The sequence below is a fragment of the Melanostigma gelatinosum genome, assembly GCF_949748355.1.
Source record: "Melanostigma gelatinosum genome assembly, chromosome: 23".
Classification (NCBI taxonomy): domain Eukaryota; kingdom Metazoa; phylum Chordata; class Actinopteri; order Perciformes; family Zoarcidae; genus Melanostigma; species Melanostigma gelatinosum.
This window is the reverse complement of record NC_136656.1, coordinates 786,103-812,260: the sequence shown is the minus strand read 5'-3', so window position 1 is coordinate 812,260 and position 26,158 is coordinate 786,103. Positions and strand designations below refer to the sequence as shown.

The window sequence follows — 26,158 nt, the reverse complement described above, 5'->3', positions numbered from 1 at the left end:
CAAGTTTTTCCAAATCCTGTTGAGACATAAGTCCTCTAATCCTTGATATGTTCTTCAGGTGATAGGAGGCTGATTTTGTAATTGTCTTGATATGGCTGTTCAGGTTGAGGTCTGAATCCATAACTACACCTAGATTTCTGGCTTGGTTTGTGGGTTTTAACATCAGTGACTGAAGCTGAGCGGTGATTTTCAATTGTTCGTCCTTGGTACCAAAAACAATTACTTCTGTTTTATCTTTGTTTAATTGAAGAAAATTCTGGCACATCCAGTTGTTGATTTGTTCAATGCAGTTACCCAGCCCTTGTATGGGATTATAGTCCCCTGGTGACATAGTTATGTCGATTTGTGTGTCGTCTGCATAATTATGATAACACACTTTGTTGTTTTCCATAATCTGAGCTAGTGGAAGCATGTAGATGTTGAACAGAAGAGGCCCCAGTATTGAACCTTGGGGAACACCACATGTCATTTTAGTCAGCTCTGATGTGTAATCAGCCACAGACACAAAGTATTCTCGGTCCTTCAAGTAGGATTCAAACCAGTTAAGTGCTGTGCCAGAGAGTCCCACCCAGATGTTTAGTCTTTCTAGGAGTATGGCATGGTCGACCGTGTCGAATGCAGCACTGAGATCCAGTAACACTAAGACTGAACTTCTGCCATTGTCTATGTTTAAGTGGATGTCGTTGAAAACCTTAACAACAGCAGTTTCAGTGCTGTGGTGCTGTCGAAAGCCTGACTGGAAAACATCAAAGCAGTTATTTACGGCCAAGAAGTCGGTCAGCTGTTGGAAAACCGCTTTTTCAATTATTTTTCTTAAAAATGGGAGGTTTGATATTGGCCTATAATTTTTCATCGTTGCGGAGTCTAAACTAACCTTCTTTAGGAGCGGTTTAATAACTGCAGTTTTTAGGGCTTGTGGGAAGACACCTGAGAGAAGGGATGTGTTTACAATATGTAAGAGATCAGTGGTCATGCAGTTTGAAATATTTTTGAAAAAGTGTGTTGGTAGAATATCCAAGCAGCAGGAGGTACTCAGATATTAGTACATTCGCTCTCTTACTTCAGTACACCGCACAGCTACTTTCTGCTTCTCAGAGGTACTTTATACTGTACTACATCTCAGAGGTACATGTTGTACTTTATACTGTACTACACCTCAGAGGTACATGTTGTACTTTTCAGTGTCTTTTTCCTTAAAAACATGAACTGTTGCAGACTGAGGAGGAAGAAGAGGAGGAGGAGGAGGAGGAGCTTCACCTTTCACAGAGAAGCGATGAAGCTTCCGGTGAGTCTGTGATGAAGAAAAGTGATGAAGCCGGACTCGACTCAAGGTAATTTAAAAAGAATCATTCTGCGTCACAAGTACTTTTACTTTACGGTTCTTTTGAGGCTCGTACTTAAATATAATATAGAACTTTGAATTACGACTGAAAGTACTTCTTCTTCCACTGGTTTGATTCAGACACACGTTTGAATTAGTATTTCTGTGTTTTTTTAAATTCTCTACTTGTGTTTGTTGTCATTTATCGTAATATTAAAGTTTCTTTCTTCAAAAAATCACATTTATTCACTAACAATGGCTGTTCATTTTAAGTTAAACCGCAGAAAGCTTGTATTTATTTCGCTATTTAAACCCTCGAGACAAACCAGTGTAATCCTACTCGCACTACAGATCATAAGACATCCTGATGCTCAAAGTAATCTATTACTTTTTGCTCCACATCAGCCCAGTTCAAGATGTAGAAGGTAACAGAGCGGAAACAAAGGAAGACGCTGATGCGGACGGAGGCGACGACTGGGAACCCGATTCGCCGCGGACGTCGAAGAGGAAGAGGAAGCGAGGAGCCAAAGCGGCCGGCGCGCGGCGGAAGTTGATCTCGAGCGGTAAAGCGCCCTGTGAAGTCTGCGGGGTTTGGTACCGGACACGAGGCAGTTTAATCAAACACGCCTGGAGCCACGCGGACGAGCCGCGGTGCGTCTGCGGAGTGTGCGGCGAGCGCTACGAGTCCGCCGACGACTTGAAGGCACATCTCAAAAAACACCAAAAAACCCACGAGTGCTCGTACTGCAGGAAGTCCTTCCTCACCGCCACCGGCCTCAAGTGCCACACCACCCTCCACACGGGAAACAGGCCCTTCAAGTGCGACGTCTGCGGCAAGACCTTCGCTCACGTGTCCAGCTTGAGTAACCACCGCTGGGTGCACGTGGAGGAGAAACCGTACAAGTGCGCCGTCTGCCCGAAGGCGTTTGGCCTGAGGGCTCAGCTCCAGGCCCACGTCAAGGTGCACACGGGCCGAGACCGGTACCGCTGCTCCGTCTGCGGGAAGTCGCTCTACGACCTGCGCTCCCTCACCCGCCACAAGGCCACGCACTCGGGGGAGCGGCGCTACGGCTGCGACGTCTGCGGGAAGCGCTTCAAACTCTCGTGCGCGCTTAAGTCGCACGAGAAGACGCACGCGGCGAGGGAGCGGCCGTTCCTCTGCCACGTCTGCTGCAAGACCTTCCTCTCCAACTGCGGCCTGACGGCGCACATGCGGACGCACAGCGGCGAGCGGCCGTTCGCCTGCGGCGTCTGCGGTAAAGGCTTCGTGTCCAACGGCGAGCGCACCGCGCACACGCGCGTGCACACGGGCGAGGCGCCGTACGGCTGCTCGGAGTGCGGCCGCTTCTTCAAGCGCAAGACCCACCTGAGCAACCACGTGAGGAGCCACCTGGGCATCAAGCTGTTCGTGTGCGCCGTGTGCGGGAAGCCGTGCTCCCGCCAGGAGCACCTGACGGTCCACATGAGGACGCACAACGGGGAGAGACCCTACCAGTGCACCGTCTGCGACAGGGCCTTCACGCAGAGCCACTGTCTGAAGACGCACATGAAGAGCCACGGGGGGGGGGCGCTCCTGAACGCACCGTGAAGGTCTGAGAGGAAGACGAGACCAGAACGGAGCAAATCAAACTTTCAGAAGTATCACGATACCCATCGGTTTTGTTTTTGTTTGTAACAGCTGATCCACAAATCACTCAAACTGCTCTGAAGTCAGTTAAACCATCAAAAACTAAATGTTTTACTTTGTTAAAATCATCTTCAGCTATTATTTACAAAACAACACACAATTGTATTGTATTTTTATTGATAAAAACAAATCATAACTATTAGTTTTAATGCTGTATAATAATGTTCTTAGAGCTCGTGTTAGGAAGTTAAACATCATAATTCATCTCTAATATCTTTTATATTAACATGAAAACATCTCCTTCAAACGACTGGATTCATTCAAGTTTATCACCAAAACTTTATTTTACAGATGACATGTGAACACATCATGATAACGTTAAAATGTACTTTGATGGTTAAACTGAAGTTCTCACACGGTCGCTTCTTTAAAAAACTGAATAATAATCTCAGAATTCTAACATTTTAGAACTTCGGCGTCTTTTTGTTAAATTGAAAGAAAAATAAAGTAAAGCAGTGAAAAAAAATTGATTTCGGTTGTTAATTATTCGTTTTAATCAGCTGTTCTCTGATTCCAGCGTCTCGAATTTAACGAAAAATAACTTTTAATCCGAATATAGAAAATATAATCCACAGATAATTCATCCGTTTCGGTTTATTCGTTCAAATGAGTGAAATTGTTCGATGAGATTGTTAAACAGCTTCGTGTGTAGTTCACTTGTATCGACTTCGTGGTGCATTCACTGCCTCCAGGTCGTGTGACGCTCACAAACAGAAATTCATCAACTGTACAGCGATTTTATTTCTTACATGTTTTACTTGACTTCCTGTTGTTTTAATAAAAATAGAGAATCGTTTTTATTGAATTAGTTAAATGTTTTTATTCTCGTTCCACTGTTTTCATAAAGACGTGTATTTAATGTTGCATTCAGGGAAACTGGGAAATGCGACGTTTCCTCAAACTGAGTCGTTTAAAGTCTGTGAAATGATTTCTAATTGATTTCTACAAATGTGCTTCCTTGATGAATGTGACATCAGAACCCTTTCAAATCCCACGGGGCACTGAACGCAGCATTTGTTGCCTTGAAGTGCATGTTTTCCTCAACAGATATTATTCAACTTCAACTATTAACCACAAAAAGCTGTTTGTGACCAAAATAAACTTCATTCTGTGTAAAAACAATTTATCCCATTTGTGATGTTTTGTGAGTAAAAGTGGCGGCACGCGGTACAAAGTACATTTGCCACAAGTTTGAGGTACTTTTACCTGCGTGTATCTGACGGCTTTATGTACTTTTTAAATTGTTATCAAAACTATGAAAGAACATCTGTTGGTTCCAGACATATACTTTTACTGAAGTAACATTTCAGATTTTTTGATATTCATACTTATCGTAGTAAAGAACGTCGCCGCCCCTTTATTTTAGAATTTATTCATTTTCAAAACTGTAAGTTGTCATTTACGAACCAACGATACACAATAATAAATATGATTTTTGTTGCACTAAATCATAAATGAGGTCATTTGCACAAAAAGGGGGTTTTCAGGGCGGTCTTGTGGTGCGTTCAGGGGAGCTCCAGCATGTCGTGCTCGGCCAGGATTCGCTGAGTTTGCGCGTGCACGAGCGCGAGGGCGTTAATGATGGCGTGCAGGACGGGCGTGGCCTCCCGCTGGCTCCGCACGCAAACCAGCTGTAGGAAGTAGCGTCGGTCCGGGAGGGCGAGGAAGACGAACTCTGCAGCTTGACGGAGCACCCAGGGGTGGTGGGGGGCCAACGCCACCATGTAGGCAGCCCTGGGGGGGGGGGGGGGAGAACGTTAGCATGATGTCATCACCTGTTAGCTTAGCGTCAGTGTGTTAGCATGGTGTCATGATCTGGAACCTGTTAGCTTTAGCCTGTTAGCCTGTCGCTACCTGCTCAGCTCTCCAGGTGTTCTGTACCGTCCGTCGGCGTCCGGTCCTTCAGCCAAACCCTCCAACATGAGCTTCAACCACAGCAGAGAGCGATGCAGCCGCAGCAGCGTCCGGCAACCCGAGTCCGTCCGCCGCGAGAAGTCCACCACGCCATCTTTTAGCTCCGCCTCCACCATGGAGCGGACCGACCGATTCGCCTCCAAGAGGAAGAAACAATCAGCCGATAACTTCATAGAATCCCCCCACGTTTTTTTCGCGACACTCACCCCGATTTGTAGTCCAGAGCTGGCAGGTGGACCACGTTTCCCATGAGCCTCCAGGCCGCGTTTGAGCGACAGCTCTCGTATCAGCGCGACTTTTTCCTTCACTTTGTGAGAAAAGAAACCGACCATCGTCCCGAGAGACTCCATGAACCTGAAAGAGAGATTTAAAGTTTGGACGATGCTACTGCTATCTAGAAACAGAGGAATTTGTAGTCAGTTCGTAGTCCGGGGATGTATTGACCAATCACGTCTGAGCAGGCTTTAAAGTGAAGCCAAAGCTTCACGTGTTAAAGCTGCATTCTCTCTCGTGTCCACCAGAGGGCGACTCCTCTGGTTGTAAACATGAGTTTATGTCTCAATCTCTAGTTTCAAGTCTTCTTCAATACAGCATGATGTTCATTTAGTACATTATGGTCCATTTAGAGTCACACAGACCATAAAGCAGGGGATGCTTTAGGGCGGGGCTACACGCTGATTGACAGGTCTCTACGTCACTCCTCAGTCCAGATATGGTCACTTCCTGTTCACTGGTTGCAAAAAGCTAAGATGGCGACAGAGTTAGGCTAGCTGTTTCCAGTCTTTATGCTAAGCTAACCCAGACATGAGGGAAGAAAAGTTTAAAATAAGTTGTGTACTTGAGGAGCTGATCCCAGCTCTGCAGGTACGGCTCCAGCAGGACGTCGTCGGCGTTCTCCAGGCTGGACTTTAAATACCGCAGCAGACGGCCGGCCTGAAACGATTGGCCGGGGCACTCCGGTATGAGGGGCGGGGCTTCCGCCCCCTCCTCAGGTACCAACAGAGGCTGAAAGACACAAAAGAGTTTATCGTGTTTATCTCGAGATCCGTAGCTAGTTTATTTTCAGAATTCATGACATCTTATTGGTTTGAGATGAGTTACGTAACGTGTTCAAATGTAAACACCGACGTGTGTTCGTCTCACCGTTTGGCGGTAAAACTTCAAACATGGCTGCCAGGAGCCGCCACAGTCTCCGACTCCGCCCTGAGCTGAAGGACGACAAACAGGAACCGGAATACAGCTGGTGGACTCTCAGGAGTCCTAACGTCGAACGCCTGCTATTCATTACGAGTAACTTTGTTCACAATAATATTCATAATTGAACAAACTAGAAATGAGTTCTTAATCCATGATCACAGCTGTCATCATCGTACTACTTTGTTTTTCGACATGTGATCACATGTAATGACTCAAACACTAACTAATAACAGCAGAAGAAGTAAACCGACCCTTGAATCAAGTGAAAGTAGTAGCACCACCATGTTAAAGTCCTGTGTTTAAAATCCTCCTGACGTAAAATGTACTTCAGTATTATCAGCTGAATGTACTCAAAGTATTTAAAGTAAAAGTACCGCTGAGGAAATAAATGAAACGATTAAGAAGTAAACTTAACAACTTGTTTGTCAGGTCACAGTACGAGTATAAAGCAGCAGAAAACAAAAAGTACAAGTACCTCATGATACTACTTCAGTGCTTGAGTAAATGTACTCTGTATCATAAAAGCTTAAGAGCAGCTGACTCAGCCAATCAGAGAGAGGCGTGGATCCAACATGGCCGACAGCGACGGAGGAAACTCACGGAGCCACAAGGAGCTGATGAAGAGGAGCAGAGCCAACATGGCCGCCAGCAGCAGGAGGCGAAGCAGCTTCATCCGTGTGAGGGGAACCATGGTAACCACACACACACATATATTAAAAAACAACACACACACACTTTCCCTTTAGCTCCTCAGTTAAAACAAGACGCGCTGTCATCACATTCTCTCTCTCTCTCGTTGGGGTTAAAGGTCGTCTGTTGGTTCACTCCCACTGCTGCACGCACACCTTCACACCTGACCCCCCCCCCCCCCCCTGTCCTGTTTATCTCTGTTTTATCACACACACACACACACACAAACACACACACACACACACACACACACACACACACACACACAGACAGACAGACACCATTCTACGACTTCTTCAAGGTTTCAGCCCCGATATGACCCTGTGGTGAGTTCAGGTGTCTGTAATAATAGTAGGACAGTGTGGTGAGTTCAGGTGTCCGTAATAATAGTAGGACCCTGTGGTGAGTTCAGGTGTCTGTAATAATAGTAGGACACTGTGGTGAGTTCAGGTGTCTGTAATAATAGTAGGACACTGTGGTGAGTTCAGGTGTCCGTAATAATAGTAGGACAGTGTGGTGAGTTCAGGTGTCTGTAATAATAGTAGGACAGTGTGGTGAGTTCAGGTGTCTGTAATAATAGTAGGACCCTGTGGTGAGTTCAGGTGTCTGTAATAATAGTAGGACACTGTGGTGAGTTCAGGTGTCTGTAATAATAGTAGGACACTGTGGTGAGTTCAGGTGTCCGTAATAATAGTAGGACAGTCTGTGGTGAGTTCAGGTGTCTGTAATAATAGTAGGACAGTGTGTTGAGTTCAGGTGTCTGTAATAATAGTAGGACAGTGTGGTGAGTTCAGGTGTCCGTAATAATAGTAGGACACTGTGGTGAGTTCAGGTGTCCGTAATAATAGTAGGACACTGTGGTGAGTTCAGGTGTCTGTAATAATAGTAGGACAGTCTGTGGTGAGTTCAGGTGTCTGTAATAATAGTAGGACAGTGTGGTGAGTTCAGGTGTCTGTAATAATAGTAGGACAGTGTGGTGAGTTCAGGTGTCCGTAATAATAGTAGGACACTGTGGTGAGTTCAGGTGTCTGTAATAATAGTAGGACCCTGTGGTGAGTTCAGGTGTCTGTAATAATAGTAGGACAGTGTGGTGAGTTCAGGTGTCTGTAATAATAGTAGGACAGTGTGGTGAGTTCAGGTGTCTGTAATAATAGTAGGACCCTGTGGTGAGTTCAGGTGTCTGTAATAATAGTAGGACACTGTGGTGAGTTCAGGTGTCTGTAATAATAGTAGGACACTGTGGTGAGTTCAGGTGTCTGTAATAATAGTAGGACAGTCTGTGGTGAGTTCAGGTGTCTGTAATAATAGTAGGACAGTGTGGTGAGTTCAGGTGTCTGTAATAATAGTAGGACAGTGTGGTGAGTTCAGGTGTCCGTAATAATAGTAGGACACTGTGGTGAGTTCAGGTGTCCGTAATAATAGTAGGACACTGTGGTGAGTTCAGGTGTCTGTAATAATAGTAGGACAGTCTGTGGTGAGTTCAGGTGTCTGTAATAATAGTAGGACAGTGTGGTGAGTTCAGGTGTCTGTAATAATAGTAGGACAGTGTGGTGAGTTCAGGTGTCCGTAATAATAGTAGGACACTGTGGTGAGTTCAGTTGTCTGTAATAATAGTAGGACCCTGTGGTGAGTTCAGGTGTCTGTAATAATAGTAGGACAGTGTGGTGAGTTCAGGTGTCTGTAATAATAGTAGGACAGTGTGGTGAGTTCAGGTGTCTGTAATAATAGTAGGACCCTGTGGTGAGTTCAGGTGTCTGTAATAATAGTAGGACAGTGTGGTGAGTTCAGGTGTCCGTAATAATAGTAGGACACTGTGGTGAGTTCAGGTGTCTGTAATAATAGTAGGACAGTCTGTGGTGAGTCCAGGTGTCTGTAATAATAGTAGGACAGTGTGGTGAGTTCAGGTGTCTGTAATAATAGTAGGACAGTGTGGTGAGTTCAGGTGTCCGTAATAATAGTAGGACACTGTGGTGAGTTCAGGTGTCCGTAATAATAGTAGGACACTGTGGTGAGTTCAGGTGTCTGTAATAATAGTAGGACAGTGTGGTGAGTTCAGGTGTCTGTAATAATAGTAGGACAGTGTGGTGAGTTCAGGTGTCTGTAATAATAGTAGGACAGTGTGGTGAGTTCAGGTGTCCGTAATAATAGTAGGACACTGTGGTGAGTTCAGGTGTCTGTAATAATAGTAGGACCCTGTGGTGAGTTCAGGTGTCTGTAATAATAGTAGGACAGTGTGGTGAGTTCAGGTGTCTGTAATAATAGTAGGACCCTGTGGTGAGTTCAGGTGTCTGTAATAATAGTAGGACAGTGTGGTGAGTTCAGGTGTCTGTAATAATAGTAGGACAGTGTGGTGAGTTCAGGTGTCTGTAATAATAGTAGGACAGTGTGGTGAGTTCAGGTGTCTGTAATAATAGTAGGACCCTGTGGTGAGTTCAGGTGTCTGTAATAATAGTAGGACAGTCTGTGGTGAGTTCATGTGTCTGTAATAATAGTAGGACAGTGTGGTGAGTTCAGGTGTCTGTAATAATAGTAGGACCCTGTGGTGAGTTCAGGTGTCTGTAATAATAGTAGGACAGTGTGGTGAGTTCAGGTGTCTGTAATAATAGTAGGACAGTGTGGTGAGTTCAGGTGTCTGTAATAATAGTAGGACAGTGTGGTGAGTTCAGGTGTCTGTAATAATAGTAGGACCCTGTGGTGAGTTAAGGTGTCCGTAATAATAGTAGGACACTGTGGTGAGTTCAGGTGTCTGTAATAATAGTAGGACAGTCTGTGGTGAGTTCAGGTGTCTGTAATAACAGTAGGACAGTCTGTGGTGAGTTCAGGTGTCTGTAATAATAGTAGGACAGTGTGGTGAGTTCAGGTGTCTGTAATAATAGTAGGACCCTGTGGTGAGTTAAGGTGTCCGTAATAATAGTAGGACACTGTGGTGAGTTCAGGTGTCTGTAATAATAGTAGGACAGTCTGTGGTGAGTTCAGGTGTCTGTAATAACAGTAGGACAGTCTGTGGTGAGTTCAGGTGTCTGTAATAATAGTAGGACAGTGTGGTGAGTTCAGGTGTCTGTAATAATAGTAGGACAGTGTGGTGAGTTCAGGTGTCTGTAATAATAGTAGGACCCTGTGGTGAGTTCAGGTGTCTGTAATAATAGTAGGACAGTGTGGTGAGTTCAGGTGTCCGTAATAATAGTAGGACACTGTGGTGAGTTCAGGTGTCTGTAATAATAGTAGGACAGTCTGTGGTGAGTCCAGGTGTCTGTAATAATAGTAGGACAGTGTGGTGAGTTCAGGTGTCTGTAATAATAGTAGGACAGTGTGGTGAGTTCAGGTGTCCGTAATAATAGTAGGACACTGTGGTGAGTTCAGGTGTCCGTAATAATAGTAGGACACTGTGGTGAGTTCAGGTGTCTGTAATAATAGTAGGACAGTGTGGTGAGTTCAGGTGTCTGTAATAATAGTAGGACAGTGTGGTGAGTTCAGGTGTCTGTAATAATAGTAGGACAGTGTGGTGAGTTCAGGTGTCCGTAATAATAGTAGGACACTGTGGTGAGTTCAGGTGTCTGTAATAATAGTAGGACCCTGTGGTGAGTTCAGGTGTCTGTAATAATAGTAGGACAGTGTGGTGAGTTCAGGTGTCTGTAATAATAGTAGGACCCTGTGGTGAGTTCAGGTGTCTGTAATAATAGTAGGACAGTGTGGTGAGTTCAGGTGTCTGTAATAATAGTAGGACAGTGTGGTGAGTTCAGGTGTCTGTAATAATAGTAGGACAGTGTGGTGAGTTCAGGTGTCTGTAATAATAGTAGGACCCTGTGGTGAGTTCAGGTGTCTGTAATAATAGTAGGACAGTCTGTGGTGAGTTCATGTGTCTGTAATAATAGTAGGACAGTGTGGTGAGTTCAGGTGTCTGTAATAATAGTAGGACCCTGTGGTGAGTTCAGGTGTCTGTAATAATAGTAGGACAGTGTGGTGAGTTCAGGTGTCTGTAATAATAGTAGGACAGTGTGGTGAGTTCAGGTGTCTGTAATAATAGTAGGACAGTGTGGTGAGTTCAGGTGTCTGTAATAATAGTAGGACCCTGTGGTGAGTTAAGGTGTCCGTAATAATAGTAGGACACTGTGGTGAGTTCAGGTGTCTGTAATAATAGTAGGACAGTCTGTGGTGAGTTCAGGTGTCTGTAATAACAGTAGGACAGTCTGTGGTGAGTTCAGGTGTCTGTAATAACAGTAGGACAGTCTGTGGTGAGTTCAGGTGTCTGTAGTATGACAGTCTGTGGTGAGTTCAGGTGTCTGTAATAACAGTAGGACAGTCTGTGGTGAGTTCAGGTGTCTGTAATAATAGTAGGACAGTCTGTGGTAAGTTCAGGTGTCTGTAATAACAGTAGGACAGTCTGGGGTGAGTTCAGGTGTCTGTAATAATAGTAGGACAGTCTGTGGTGAGTTCAGGTGTCTGTAATAACAGTAGGACAGTCTGTGGTGAGTTCAGGTGTCTGTAATAACAGTAGGACAGTCTGTGGTGAGTTCAGGTGTCTGTAATAACAGTAGGACAGTCTGTGGTGAGTTCAGGTGTCTGTAGTAGGACAGTCTGTGGTGAGTTCAGGTGTCTGTAATAACAGTAGGACAGTCTGTGGTGAGTTCAGGTGTCTGTAATAACAGTAGGACAGTCTGTGGTGAGTTCAGGTGTCTGTAATAACAGTAGGACAGTCTGTGGTGAGTTCAGGTGTCCGTAATAACAGTAGGACAGTCTGTGGTGAGTTCAGGTGTCTGTAGTAGGACAGTCTGTGGTGAGTTCAGGTGTCTGTAATAACAGTAGGACAGTCTGTGGTGAGTTCAGGTGTCTGTAATAACAGTAGGACAGTCTGTGGTGAGTTCAGGTGTCTGTAATAACAGTAGGACAGTCTGTGGTGAGTTCAGGTGTCTGTAATAACAGTAGGACAGGTGTCTTTGGTGTGTGAGTCAATGTGCAAATATATTGGTGCGTCTGTGTGCTTGTTTTTAGTGTTAATTGAATCTCAAGATAATAATAAAGGTTTTCTATGACTAAGAGAAGTACGTTTTTAAGGTAGAATGAGGATTTTAACATTGTTCTCTTCTTAAAGCCTGAAGAGACGATAAATAAAAGTAAAGGAGGAATAATATTGTCTTTTGTTTTAAGGGGAGTAAAGCTTTATGAACAAGGAAAGAGCTTTAGGGTTAAAGTGGATTTGTTCGGGAGAATAAAGGCTTTGCTGAGGTTCAGGTTCTGTCAAAAATAGACAATAATCATCAAGGTTTTCCTTCCAGTATTGATTAAAACAATAAAGGAGTTGACATTAGAGAATGTTCGATATTAAAAAGACTTAACTGGTAGAAAAAGAGTTTGTGACATGTTTAGGTGAGATGAAGTTTGTGTAAAGTGTTATAGAAGGTTTTGGTTTTCCTGAAGTGTGTTGGAGTTTTCCTTTTAACTTTACACTTCCACCTTAAAAGGTTTGTGTGTGTGTGTGTGTGTGTGTGTGTGTGTGTGTGTGTGTGTGTGTGTGTGTGTGTGTGTGTGTGTGTGTGTGTGTGTGTGTGTGTGTGTGTGTGTGTGTGTGTGTGTGTGTGTGTGTGTGTGCTGAGGTCAGCTGAGTCCTTCAGCTTTGACCTGCAGGACGTCACTCAGTCCGGGACGTTTCTGGAGAACCTGAGGAACAAAAACACACCGTCAGTAAACCAGTCGTAACAAAATGTAATGGTAGTCTGAGTTCTCTTTGAGTTACTTTGTAGCCAACGAGAGAGTGACGTTGTTGCTTTGTAGCCAACGAGAGAGTGACGTTGTTGCTTTGTAGCCAACGAGAGAGTGACGTTGTTGCTTTGTAGCCAACGAGAGAGTGACGTTGTTGCTTTGTAGCCAATGAGAGAGTGTGGTTTTAATCAGCCAATCAGAGAGCAGGATTTAACTTGTCTCTCTCACCTTTAGTGTGTTGAGGATTTCTCCAAACAGATGTTGAGCTTCCTGAGTGTCCGGCTCTTCAAAGTAATCCGACACAGCGACCTCGACCATTATAGATCTGATGTTACCACACATACCTGCAGAGACACATTGATATGTATTTATACATCATTTAAGTTGTATAACTTATATATATATATAACTAATATTAATAACAATAACAGTAAGTGCCTCACTGTGGAAGTGGAGGACGGCCTGACCGCTGACAGGTGTGTGAGTCAGGATCAGCGTCTCCAGACTCTTCAGTCCTGCTTTACACAGCTCTGTCGCCGCCTGCAGGCCGAGGTCAGCAACACGCTCCAACTCCAACACCTGCAGGTGAGCACAGGTGTGCACTGCACACACACAACCAACAATGAAAAACACAACATTTGTTTACTATCTAGGTTTGGCAACTTCCAGTCAACTTATTATGTTTTTATTACAAAGGTCGTTGCACCAAAGCATCCAAAAAACACGCTCACCCAAAGCAGCCAATCCCTGAGTCCCACAGCCGGCCCCGCCCACACTGAGAGAGTGGAGGTGTGGCCAGCATCGACCAATCGTCTGCAGGCAACGGTTTCCAAAACGAGTGGGTTGTTGGCTGAAAGAGAGAAATAATGAAATGACGGATGAGTGTAAAAGTAATATAATTGAATCTTTTAGTCTGTGTTTACTCACCAGGGGTGAGCTGGCGCCACCTGCAGGCTGCTGATGTTCCTGCAGCCTGCACCCAGGGCCCAGAGAACCTCGTGACCGAGAGGATCGGATGAACTCCTGGAGGAGCAGACAGGTAGAGAGACAGACAGGTCAACAGACAGGCACACATCAGCAGACATGTAACAGTCAGACAGGTCTACAGTCACCTGTAGGTGAGGATCTGGAGGCCACAGCGTCCTGTCAGTGAGGATGTGAGGACACTGAGAGACAGACAGAGCAGACTGCCAGAGCAGGACCTCCACCCCCGGCTCCACACTGCCGCTGAGACACACAGGCAGGTAATATATATCTTATATTATAATATATATGTCATGAGATGTAATATAATATATATATATATATGTAATAATATTATATTATTACATATAATATAGCAAATATTTTCTTCCTCCTTTAATTTGTGATTTAAAAGTGAGATAAAAATGTCTTCAGTTTACGCAAATAATTTATTTTAATTTGTGTTTTTAAATCAAACATTAAACCACCTTAAAGAGCAGAATCGGTACTTATTGTAGCTTCAATCACATTGAAACAAATTAAAATAATATCGTATCGTTTAACAAGCCGTTCAGACGGTTAATACGTCATGATTTTACCTGGTAAATAACTCAACTCTCACCTGTGCACGTGCACGTGACGCTGCGTCAGTTGGTCAGTTTCAGCCGTTTTTATTTTCCCGCTGAAGAAGCTCATTCCGTCCTCGCGCGGATCGATCAGTTCGCTCGATTCTGAAGCTGAACATTTTGATAGTTGAACGGTTTCTGTAGCTTAAAAAATGAAGAAGAAGAAGCGTTGCGACGAAACGGGGGACGGAAGAAATAGTGGAATAAATAAACAGGATAACAATAGTTGGAATGCTGAACAGCATTCCAACAATTAGTTATATATATATTTATATATAATTATTATGATAATAATAAATAGTAATAACAAAAAGATGAATAGAATAAATGTTACTTGTTAACTAATCTGATGGAAGATGTATTCTCAGCTAAATGTAGTTAAAGTATAAAGTACAGTACAGTAAAATGTGTTTTAATATCTGCAGTATGTTACATTTATTTATAGTGTTGGCTGGTTACTCAAGTAAAGTACAAGTACATCAACACTGTACTTAGTACAATACTTTAGTGACATTCCACCACTCATGAGGAGATGTAGTACTGACTGGTGACCACTGGGGGGCACTAGCCCACAGGCGCGTGCGTGTGTGTGTGTGTGTGTGTGTGTGTGTGTGTGTGTGTGTGTGTGTGTGTGTGTGTGTGTGTGTGATAAAGAATACAAACTACAGTGAGCAGATTACTGATGATACGATATATATATATATAGGCTTTTCAACATCCCATAATATATATATATATATATTATGGGATGTTGAAAAGCCTTTCCTGTATGTCTGGTTTGAAAACTCCCAAGTTGCTGTTGCCACAGCAACGCAACCTTCAACGCCTGTTGCCCAGCAACAGCAGCCTGTTATAAAATGTCAGGAGCGTGAAGATGATGACGATGAAGAAGAAGAAGAAGAAGAAGATAACGATGAAGAAGATGAAGAAGAAGATGGAAACAGACTCGTTGTTGTTTGTTTGTTTGTTTTATTGACAGCAGCATCCTCCATGCAAAATAACAAGGGAACACAACCTCCCACAATGCATCTGTGCACCAGAGGTGTAGAAAAGTGACATCGTGTTTTCATGTTGATCCTCCGTATAAATCTTCTTTATCTCTTATAAATATAGCCATAAATACAATATCTCTCTCTGGCATTGTAAAACAGAGCGACACAAAGAGGTAGACCACTAGAGATATAAAAATAGAGATATGTGTCATTAAATATTCATAGAATTAAAAAACAGCAACATCACGACATTCTGACGTCACACATTCACGTTCTTCACGTCGTCATGCAGGAAACGAAAGTCCAAAAAGTGTTTGTTTTTTACAAAGCTCCTCGAAGAGAGAGCCCACCACCAGGAGCGTCTCGTGCACCATGGGGGTCCGGAGGCGGACCGGCTGGTCCTGGATCAGACCGGAACACTCGGACCTGAACTCTTAAAATCCACCGTCACCTTCCTGCGAGCGGGACTGTCATCTCGCACATGCTCCGTGAGAGTGGGCCAGGTCACCTGTCTAAACACCTGCTCAGTGTGACGTCACATGGAAACGTCTCTCTCTGACGCGTCACCGGTCGACGGTTCAAAATCCGGAAGCGTGAACTTCGCTCCTGCAGCAGCCAAATCGGAAAAACGGGAGCGCGCGCTCAGACGCCGGGCGCGTTCAGGGCCAGGGAGTAGGCGGCCATCATCTGCGCCCGCAGCTGCTGCTTTACGTGCACGCGCCCGTGCCTCTTTCTCTCGTCGCTGCGTGCGAAGCGCTTGCCGCACACGTCGCAGGAGAAGGGCTTCTCCCCGGTGTGCGTGCGCGTGTGCGTGGTCAGGTGGTCGCTGCGGCTGAAGCTGCGCGCGCAGATGGTGCACTGGAAGGGCTTCTGTCCCGTGTGGATGCGCACGTGCCTGTTCAGCTCGTCCGAGCGCGAGAAGCGGCGCTCGCACCCCTGCACGGAGCAAGGGTACGGTTTCTCTTTCAGTCCGTTCTTCTTGGCGGGAGCTCTCCTGCCGCCGCGCGACAGCTTGGGGGCGCACGCGGTGTGCGCGCCTCCGATGTTGACTATCGGGAACGCGCCCTGCAGGAGGGAGGAGAGGAGATGAACGTCCAGGGTGGAGGGGAGAGGAGGGGGGGAGAAACTCTGCTCGAGCTCCGTCTTGACCACCGGTCTGCCGATGACGCAGCTACCGGAATCTCCCCCGGTAACCGGCACCATCAGGCTCTTCAGCCAGTCCTCCAGACCCAGCGGCTCCTGCTTCACCTCGCAGCCGGGCTTCAGGTCGCCCTGGCCGGCCTCAGAGCTCAGCAGGGAGTCGAGGAAAGCGGACGCGTCCACCTGTTGCTGCTCCAGAGTGGACAGCGGGAGGAGAGAGTCAGCGGTGCCCGGGTACGAAGCATCATTCCCGGGCATCGAAGAGTGTGCGCACCCGCTGCTGCAGCTGGCGCTCACGAACTCGCTTTTAACAACCACCGGGTGTGAAACCACCACCGTGGGAGGAAGAGGAAGAGGAGGGGGGGTGCTCGACTCTCCGAGGTCCGCAGGTGGAGCGCAGAGCGCGGGAGAAGAGGAGGATGTGTCCTCGTGCTCCATCTCGGTGCAGATCCCCACGATCTCTGTGATCATGTTGAGGATCGCGTCCGCGGTGCTGCTCAGCTCCGCTGCTGCCGCCGGTGCTGCCTTCACCACCGGCTCCGGCTCCGAGAAGAAGCTGCCGGTGTAGCCGAGAGATGGAGAGAGAGTGTCCGACGAGCAGTCACTGAAGTCGGAGAAGAAATCAGAGTCCGAGGCGTCGGTGCCCGGAGAGAAAACTGAAGGAGAGAAGAAGGAGGAGGTGTTATGAATGTTGCATAATCACTGATCGATATGCAAAACAGCTGATCAACAACCACCTGTTACTGTTTGCAGGTGTGAAGCTATGACCTCACACCTGCAGCTCATTATGCACAAACACATGCACATCATGAATAAATATCAAATATCGATTTGTGATTGATTACACGCACACACCTTGGCAGAAAGGTGACCCCACGTCGGACTCAGCTCCGTCGCTGATGGGGCTCGAGCCCACGCTGTCCACCCACGCGCTGCACGCGTCCTCAAACTCCGACATGAAGCAGCTGTCCTCGCGCTCCAGAAGCATGACGGTTTATAAAATGATGAGCTGGATGAACTCGATTGATCAGTCGAATGTCGGGGACTCCCGTTATTAATCCCGTTATCTCCCGGTGTGCTCCGGTTAGTCCCGTTAGTGCAGAGAGATGCTTTGTGCTTCCTCGCGCTCTCCGGTTTTTATACCCTCCGTCTCCTAGGTAACTCCCGTTAACGGTCTCATTGGTCGGTGCCGTGCGCGAGGGATTCCCTCCCGCAGCGCCGCTTCGTAGCTGCCCAAACATGGGCCACTTCCGGTGGTGACGGCGGGTATCCCCGCACCATAAAAGGACAGGCGGGAGAGCACACGTAACGAGATTTCTTTTTTTTGGGTTTCCCTTCACTGCGGCAGCGGAGCGACACGAGAGAGATTATGCAACCGGAGGGTTCACGCGGGGCTGCAGCAGAGGAGGATGAGGAGGATGATGAAGAGGCTTTGTTGTTATTGAGGAAGAAATAATAAAAAAAGAGGATCCCAGTTCATCATCTGAAGGTTGTTGATGCATTCGTGTCTCTCCTCACCTGCTGGAGTTCACATCCATACCATAATAACCATCCATACCATAATAACCATCCATACCATAATAACCATAACAACCATCATAACCATAACAACCATCACAACCATCACAACCATAATAACCATAATAACCATCACAACCATCACAACCATCACAACCATCACAACCATCACAACCATCACAACCATCACAACCATAATAACCATAATAACCATCACAACCATCACAACCATCACAACCATCACAACCATTATAACCATAACAACCATCATAACCATAACAACCATCATAACCATCACAACCATCACAACCATCACAACCATAATAACCATCACAACCATCACAACCATCACAACCATCACAACCATCACAACCATCACAACCATCACAACCATAATAACCATCATAACCATCCATACCATAATAACCATCCATACCATAATAACCATCCATACCATAATAACTATCACAACCATCATAACCATAACAACCATCACAACCATCACAACCATCACAACCATCACAACCATAATAACCATCACAACCATAATAACCATCACAACCATCACAACCATCACAACCATCACAACCATCACAACCATCACAACCATAATAACCATAATAACCATCACAACCATCACAACCATCACAACCATCACAACCATAATAACCATCACAACCATCACAACCATAATAACCATCACAACCATAATAACCATCACAACCATCACAACCATCACAACCATCACAACCATCACAACCATCACAACCATAATAACCATCACAACCATCACAACCATCACAACCATCACAACCATCACAACCATAATAACCATCACAACCATCACAACCATCACAACCATAATAACCATCACAACCATCATAACCATAACAATCATAACAACAGACAGCATGGTTTTACAAGCGTGTCAGAGAACTACGGTGGCCTTCAGGTGACGTAGGACGTGAAAGTGGACGAAGTCGTCGTGACGTCACTTGTTGATTTGTGGACGTTTTGAAGCTTTGAGTTCTGCGTTTTGGCCGTCACCATCTTGGTTTCTTTTGCAGCCAGTGAACAGGAAGTGACCATATTTGGACTGGTAGAGACCTGTCAATCACTGTAGCCCCGCCCTAAAGCATCCCCTGCTTTATGGTCTGTGTGACTCTAAATGGACCATAATGTACTAAATGAACATCATGCTGTATTGAAGAAGACTTGAAACTAGAGATTGAGACATAAACTCATGTTTACAATGTTTACTGAGGGAATAAATCAAGAGAGAAGTAGAGTCATTTTCTATAGACTTCTATACAACCAGAGGAGTCGCCCCCCCCCCCCCCTTGGTAACATGGCGACGGCCAAAAAAAAAAAAATGACGGCGGCCAAAAAACCAAGATGGCGACGGCCAAAAAACCAAGATGGCGACGGCCAAAAAACCAAGATGGCGACGGCCAGAAAACCAAGATGGTGACGGGCAAAAAAAGAACCAAGATGGCGACGACCGAAAATCCAAGACTCTAACTCGGAGCTTTACCTCGTCGATAACGAACCAGTGGGCGACGTCACGAACGTGTTCAGGTGATTGAACTTCAATGAAAGCACCGGCCCTTTAAATCACATAAAAATTAGCATTTTATTTTGGCACAGTGAGAGAGGACGAAGAAGAAACCGTCAGAAACGAATCAACAACAAATCAAATCTATTTGCTGATGAGCAGAAACGTGTTTTTAACATCTCAGTCGTCATCACAGATTATTTATAACCAGAGGACCTTCTGATGAGAGACAGACCGTCTCTGTCTCACTGACCGTCTGTCCTCGTCTGGAGACCGCCACCTATCACGTGACACACATGTGACACTCATGCTGTCGCCATGGAGACGGGAGCAGATTCAGGGCGTTATGTAAAAGATGAAGTCAGGAAATAGAAGCTCAGCAGCAAGCGCGTCACCAGATTAAACAAATAAATAAGTGAAATAAATAAATGAATACAAATAATTTCGTAAATTAAAATAATTTGGTAAAATAAAATAAATAAATACAATAATTCAGTAAAATAAATACGATAATTTAATAAAATAAAAAAATGTAGTAAAATAAAATAATAGAGCATTAAAGCGACAACATCACATAAAGAATAGTAAATTATATGTATATATATATATATATATATATATATATATATATATATATATGTATATCTCCTGGTATTTGTGACACACATTAAAGTGAAGCTTTAATCTGAAGTCACTTCCAGAGCAGCATCTAGTGGCCAAGAGAGGAACTGCAGCTTCAAGCTTCCACCGCTCTACGACTATTTATAACGTCCTCGTGAAGTCTCCAACGTTTGTGTTTGCACCCAACAAATAACCATGTGACCAATCGGACAACGACGAAGACGAAGATGAAGAAGAAGAGGATGAAGAGACCCTCTCTCTCTCTCTCTCATGAACAGACTGTTAGAAGAGGAGAATGGAAGGATGTGCGGGGGCGAGGGAAGAGAGACTGTTGCCATGGCGCTGTGCCACCTCCTGGTACAAACACACACACACACACACACACACACACACGATATCCTCTATTTTCTTTTCAACACATTCTTCTTTCCTGTTAAAATCCTGGCGCCTACATTACCCACAATGCAGCTCTCCCCCTGCAGAGGGCAGTGAAGTGAACTGATGTTAAAATGCAATGATGGAAAGTAACTAAGTACATTTACTCAAGTGTTGTACTTCAGAGTGGTTATGAGGTGGTACTTGTACTTTATACTTCTCCTTCTTCTTCAGTTAAACTACGGACTGATTTTAAACTTAAGGACGTTCTAAACATGCTGACGTCGTCTCTCTCTCCTCTGACCTGCAGCCTGATAACACCAAGGTCTGTGGACCAGGATAAACACACACACACACAGTAACACACACATGACCTCTGACCTCTCCAAGGTTTCTCCATGGTGTGAGATAAAGATTTCGATGAAAACCAGGACTCCTCAGGCTCCCTCTTCATTCTCCTCCATTTCATCATCACAGCCATGTTCGCTCGTCTCCTCTCCTTTCTTCATCCCTTTATCTCCCCTCTCTCCCTCCCTCCCTCCTTCCTCCTCCTCGTCTTCTTCATCGTTGCCGTGGTGGTCTTCTTCCTGAACCAAACCGGACCTCCGTCCTCTGGACCTCCGTCCCGGTGCTCCGTCCCGTGCCTGCCGAGGCTCCCCGTCCTGGGCAGCCTCCCCTGGTTGGGGGGAGGCCTCCCCCCTCACCTCCTCTTCACCCAGCTGGGCCGCAGGTAAGACCACCGAGTCCTGAACCTGAACCTGAACCTGAACCAGAACCAGAACCAGAACCCTCCTCCAGGGTTTGTGGTCCTGGAAGCTTCCTGCAGACGACGACCATGCTTTTAGTAGAACATATTCAGTGTTTTTTAACATTTAATAACGTTTGGAAAGACTCATTAAACTATTAACTAGTAAGACGAGTTAATATTGTTCAATCATAATTGGAAGAAGTTATTGATGTTAACTACTTAATATTCTTTATTGTTGAGTGGAAGAAATCATTCGTTTACTCGTTTATATTGTTAAGAAGAAGGTCTCTACAGCAGTGGTTCTCAACTGGTCTGGCTGCGGGACCCACGACCCACATTATACATATATTTATACATATATAATGTGGGTATATCTATATTCAAGAAGTCTAGTAGTAGTAACGTCTCTGTGTAGTAAACTGTCAAATCAAATAAAGAAAGTACATCAATTATATTTTAACAAATATTTTTCTCATTTTTCAAATTTAACTGGATGATTATTTAATTGTACATATAAATACATGAATACATGTTCTTCTCATTTCAAGTAAAATAACGGCTGGATTAAAAAATGAATTATGTAATGAAATTCATTTTAGATAAATGATGTTCGCTGAATTGTCCTGCAGCTTTAAATTCAGTTCATTCAGGGTGAAGTGAAGAAGACACAATGTTATATTTTTCTCATCTTCTAAAAAGAGAAAGTAGTGTTTGAAGAATTCACCTCTATGAGTCTGTCCAGTCAGAGTCTAATGTCTCTGGTCTCTCTGGACATTCTTCTCTTTTGGAGATCGTCCTGTGATTTGACTTTCACATCTCTCACAGCTCAACAGTCCTGCTCTGTCTCTGTGTCCTCGTCTCTCTCTGTGTCCTCGTCTCTCCCCGTGTCCTCGTCTCTCCCCGTGTCCTCGTCTCTCTCCGTGTCCTGCTCTCTCTCCGTGTCCTCGTCTCTCTCCGTGTCCTCGTCTCTCTCCGTGTCCTGCTCTCTCGCTGTGTCCTGCTCTCTCTCTGTGTCCTCGTCTCTCTCTGTGTCCTGCTCTCTCTCTGTGTCCTCGTCTCTCTCTGTGTCCTGCTCTCTCTCTGTGTCCTCGTCTCTCTCTGTGTCCTGCTCTCTCTCTGTGTCCTCGTCTCTCCCTGTGTCCTCGTCTCTCCCCGTGTGTCACGGTGTGTGAACATCTCACTCAGTCAGGAAACTTGTCAGAATACTCATATTTGATTGGCTGAGCTTCATCACGTGATGTGATTCACATCGCATTGGTCGGTGTTTTTCCTGCACCGCTGAACAAGTGCCGTAAATGCTGGAATAATTCCGCTGGATAAAAAATGCCCTTCAAAATAAAATCACAACTTTTTTTTTCTTCTTTTTTTTGTCAGGCAACTGAAAACGGGTCCGCGACCCACCAGTTGAGAATCACTGCTCTAACGGAAGGACTTTAAAAGGACATGTTAATCTTTGGAAGGACTCGTTAATGTTTAGAAGGACTTGTTAATCTTTGGAAGGACTCGTTAATGTTTAGAAGGACTCGTTAATGTTTAGAAGGACTCGTTAATCTTTGGAAGGACTCGTTAATGTTTAGAAGGACTCGTTAATGTTTAGAAGGACTCGTTAATCTTTGGAAGGACTCGTTAATGTTTAGAAGGATTCGTTAATCTTTGGAAGGACTCGTTAATGTTTAGAAGGACTCGTTAATCTTTGAAAGGACTCGTTAATGTTTAGAAGGATTCGTTAATCTTTGGAAGGACTCGTGAATCTTTGAAAGGACTCGTTAATGTTTAAAAGGACTCGTTAATCTTTGAAAGGACTCGTTCATCTTTGGAAGGACTCGTTAGTATTTAGAAGGACTCGTTAATCTTTGGAAGGACTCGTTAATGCTTAGAAGGACTTGTTCATCTTTGGAAGGACTCGTTAATGTTTAGAAGGACTCGTTAATGTTTAGAAGGATTCGTTAATCTTTGGAAGGACTCGTGAATCTTTGAAAGGACTCATTAATGTTTAAAAGGACTCGTTAATCTTTGAAAGGACTCGTTCATCTTTGGAAGGACTCGTTAGTATTTAGAAGGATTCGTTAATCTTTGGAAGGACTCGTTAATGTTTAAAAGGACTCGTTAATCTTTGGAAGGACTCGTTAATCTTTTGTTCCAGATACGGGCCTCTGTTCGCTCTCTACCTGGGTCCTCACTACACTTTGGTGATAAACAACCATCAACACGCCAGAGAGGTTCTACAGCAGAGAGGGAGAGACTTCGCTGGACGTCCGAGCATGGTGAGACATGCAGAGAGAGCGAGAGAGTAAAGTTCTACTCCATGATACTGTTTAAAAACATGTCATCATTTATCTTCATCTCTATCTCTTCCTCTTCCGTCCATCCTTTCTTCTGCAGGTGACCACCGACCTGTTGACCCGAGGAGGTAAAGACATCGCGTTTTCAGACTACACTCCTCTCTGGAAGTTACACCGCCGCCTCGTCCACAACTCCTTCACTCTGTTTGGAGAAGGAAGCAGCCGACTGCAGGACATCGGTACTCCACCCCATTAATGTTTGGAAGGACTCGTTAATGTTTGGAAGGACTCGTTGGCAATAAACAGTTCTGATTCTGATTCTGATTAATGTTTGGAAGGACTCGTTAATGTTTGAAAGGACTCGTTAATATCTGGAAGGACTCGCTAATATCTGGAATAACTCATTAATGTCTGGAAGAACTCGTTAATATTTGAAAGGACTCATTCTTATTTGGAAAGACTCGTTAATGTTCGAAAGGACTTGTTAATGTTTGGATGGACTCGTTAATGTTTGGAAGGACTCGTTAATATCTGGAAGGACTCGCTAATGTCTGGAAGAACTCGTTAATGTCTGGAAGAACTTGTTAATATTTGAAAGGACTCGTTATTTGGAAAGACTCGTTAATGTTCGAAAGGACTCGTTAATGTTTGGAAGGACTCGTTAATGTTTGGAAGGACTCGTTAATGTATGCATTGGTGTATAAAAATGAACACAGCAAGAGAAAATAAAAACAGTAGTATGGACCAGAAAAAGGTACAATTTCAATATGAAAGAAGTACTTAAACAACATGAACTATGTATCTGTTTTAAACGAAGCAGCCGTCCAGTATTTGATCATCTTTAATACAAATGTCTCTCTAGTTCTGTCCTCGGTGGACAGTCTGTGTGCCGAGCTGTTGTCCGGCGGGCGGCGCGGCTTCGACCCGTCTGCCGCGGTGACCCGGGCCGTCACCAACGTCGTGTGCACGCTGGTGTTCAGCGCCACCTATCGCCACGGTGACGCCGAGCTGCAGGAAGTCATGCGATACAATGACGGCATCGTGCAGACGATTGCCCGAGGAGGACTGCTGGACATTTACCCCTGGATGAAGGTACGTTCACCTGAACCCAACGGCAACCAGAACGTCTTCGATTCCTAAATGTTACCGTTTCCTCCAGATTCTGCATTCATGTGCTGATTAAAGAGATTAATATGAACATACATCTGAAATGTTCAGGATTTTATACAATGTCTTCACTCTTCAATGTCTTCACTTTCTAAAATGTCCTCTCTCTCTATGTCTATACCTCATTTGGTCCTAATAAGGACAGAAGTACAGCCACATAGTCTGTCCTTGTCCTTCAGGTCTTTCCCAACAAGTGTCTCAGTAAACTGAAGGACTGTATCATCGTCAGAGACCGACTGCTGTCACGAAAACTGGAGGAGCACAAGGTAACGTCCCTCGTCCCTCCAGACCGAGCAGCTCTACTCTATCAATAAATGTAGACGTGTGTTTACCAGTAAGAAGCTCCGCCCCTCTCCTGTGGTCTGAATCCAGGCCTCGCTGAGTGACGGTGACCCCCGTGACCTTCTGGATGCCTTGCTCAAGGGTAAGACGGACGGCGGTGTGAAGTCCTCGGGGTCTGAGGACGAGACGATCACAGACGACCACGTCCTCATGACGGCAGCCGAGGTGTTCGGAGCCGGAGTGGAGACCACGTCCACCACGCTGCTGTGGATCCTGGTCTACCTGCTGCACCACCCAGAGGTACTACTGCTAATACTACTCCTGCTACTACTACTACTACAACTGTTATCTACTGAGCATGATGACACTACTAGTAGTGGTAGTATTGTGGTATTAGTATCTTTACTATCTTTACTGAAACAGAGTATTTGTACTGTGTGATAGTAGTAATTTTTACTGTAACAGAATATTTGTAAAGTGTGATGTTAGTATATTTACTGTAGCAGTGTTTCACAGTGTTGTAGTACTTTTACTTCATTAAAGGATCTGAATACTTCCTCCATCACTGTCGATGACCGTCCGTGTTGTTGTTGATAATAAACAATCATCGTTGCTGTTATGCCCCGCCCCCTCCAGGTGCAGGAGCGTGTGCAGAAGGAGCTGGACGAGCAGGTGGGCAGCGAGCGGGCGGTGTGCACATCGGACCGCGGCCGGCTGCCGTACCTGGACTGCGTCATCAACGAGGGCATGAGGATCCGCCCGGTGAGCCCGGTCCTGATCCCCCACACCGCCATGACCGACAGCAGGTACTTCAGATACTTCATGGTATTTTATTGGGGATAAGAAGTGAATATCTGGGTTTTGGACTACTTGTCATTTTATACACAAAACAAAGAGTTGTGACAATAAATGTCTGTCGTAGTATTGGAGGTCACTCTGTCCGTCGTGGGACTCGTGTTTTGGTCAACATGTGGTCGATCCACCATGACCCCCAACACTGGGACAGACCGGACCTGTTCAACCCAGGTAAACCACCACCAAAACCACCTCAGATATCTAACTCCAATAAACTGCACCTGAACACACCACAAATCACCGGTTTTCCCGCCTTCTCCAGATCGTTTCCTTGACGAACAGGGCCAGAGGTTCTCCCCTTCCTGCTTCCTGCCATTCGGGGCGGGACCTCGGGTCTGCGTCGGCGAATCGCTGGCCAGGCTGGAGCTCTTCCTCTTCCTGTCATCTCTGCTCCAGCGCATGAGCTTCGCGCTGCCGGACGGGGCCCCCCCGCCCAACCTGCAGGGGCGGCTGGGCATGGTCCTGCAGCCGTTACCTTATAAGGTCATCGTCACTCCGAGGGCGGGGTGGGAGGGCGGGGCCAAGTGA

At 45.3% G+C, this 26,158-nt stretch overlaps 6 protein-coding genes across 6 annotated transcripts in view; 3 read left to right on the top strand and 3 right to left on the bottom strand.

Moving 5' to 3' along the window:
• Positions 1 to 1,297, top strand: part of LOC306796736 (uncharacterized protein) — a gene marked incomplete at its 3' end in the record, with an annotated part of 6,400 nt that extends 5,103 nt beyond the window's left edge. Inside the window, exons 8-9 of the mRNA XM_079295807.1 lie at positions 1,066 to 1,097; positions 1,216 to 1,297. Of these exons, the coding sequence (XP_079151933.1) occupies positions 1,066 to 1,097; positions 1,216 to 1,297 (114 nt within the window). The remainder of the gene's footprint in view (positions 1 to 1,065; positions 1,098 to 1,215) is intronic.
• Positions 1,232 to 4,094, top strand: LOC306796592 (uncharacterized protein). The gene is made up of 2 exons (XM_079295610.1): positions 1,232 to 1,331; positions 1,727 to 4,094. The coding sequence occupies exons 1-2, from the start codon at positions 1,297 to 1,299 to the stop codon at positions 2,907 to 2,909; spliced, it is 1,218 nt and encodes a 405-aa protein (XP_079151736.1). The 5' UTR covers positions 1,232 to 1,296; the 3' UTR covers positions 2,910 to 4,094.
• A 419-nt stretch (positions 4,095 to 4,513) lies between these two features.
• Positions 4,514 to 6,810, bottom strand: gltpd2a (glycolipid transfer protein domain containing 2a; the record flags this gene model as incomplete). The annotated part of the gene is made up of 5 exons (XM_079295806.1): positions 4,514 to 4,742; positions 4,863 to 5,276; positions 5,761 to 5,927; positions 6,066 to 6,130; positions 6,720 to 6,810. The coding sequence occupies 5 exons, from the start codon at positions 6,808 to 6,810 to the stop codon at positions 4,514 to 4,516; spliced, it is 966 nt and encodes a 321-aa protein (XP_079151932.1).
• A 5,591-nt stretch (positions 6,811 to 12,401) lies between these two features.
• Positions 12,402 to 14,165, bottom strand: LOC306796734 (F-box only protein 41-like; the record flags this gene model as incomplete). The annotated part of the gene is made up of 6 exons (XM_079295805.1): positions 12,402 to 12,464; positions 12,735 to 12,850; positions 12,950 to 13,108; positions 13,238 to 13,356; positions 13,434 to 13,733; positions 14,092 to 14,165. 6 exons carry the CDS (start codon positions 14,163 to 14,165, stop codon positions 12,402 to 12,404), a joined length of 831 nt encoding a protein of 276 aa, XP_079151931.1.
• A 1,479-nt stretch (positions 14,166 to 15,644) lies between these two features.
• LOC306796589 (uncharacterized protein) lies at positions 15,645 to 17,215 on the bottom strand (the record flags this gene model as incomplete). The annotated part of the gene is made up of 2 exons (XM_079295606.1): positions 15,645 to 16,883; positions 17,083 to 17,215. The coding sequence occupies 2 exons, from the start codon at positions 17,213 to 17,215 to the stop codon at positions 15,730 to 15,732; spliced, it is 1,287 nt and encodes a 428-aa protein (XP_079151732.1). The 3' UTR covers positions 15,645 to 15,729.
• Positions 17,216 to 20,775: 3,560 nt separating this feature from the next.
• cyp17a2 (cytochrome P450, family 17, subfamily A, polypeptide 2) lies at positions 20,776 to 26,158 on the top strand (the record flags this gene model as incomplete). The annotated part of the gene is made up of 9 exons (XM_079295800.1): positions 20,776 to 21,026; positions 23,188 to 23,308; positions 23,427 to 23,565; positions 24,189 to 24,418; positions 24,673 to 24,759; positions 24,866 to 25,075; positions 25,412 to 25,581; positions 25,698 to 25,801; positions 25,893 to 26,158. The coding sequence occupies 9 exons, from the start codon at positions 20,776 to 20,778 to the stop codon at positions 26,156 to 26,158; spliced, it is 1,578 nt and encodes a 525-aa protein (XP_079151926.1).

Coding starts and splice junctions, on each gene's coding strand:
- LOC306796592 (XM_079295610.1), top strand. CDS start 1,297: ATGAAGAAAAGTGATGAAGCCGGACTCGACTCAAG. Junction 1,332..1,726: donor GAAGCCGGACTCGACTCAAG/GTAATTTAAAAA, acceptor GCTCCACATCAG/CCCAGTTCAAGATGTAGAAG.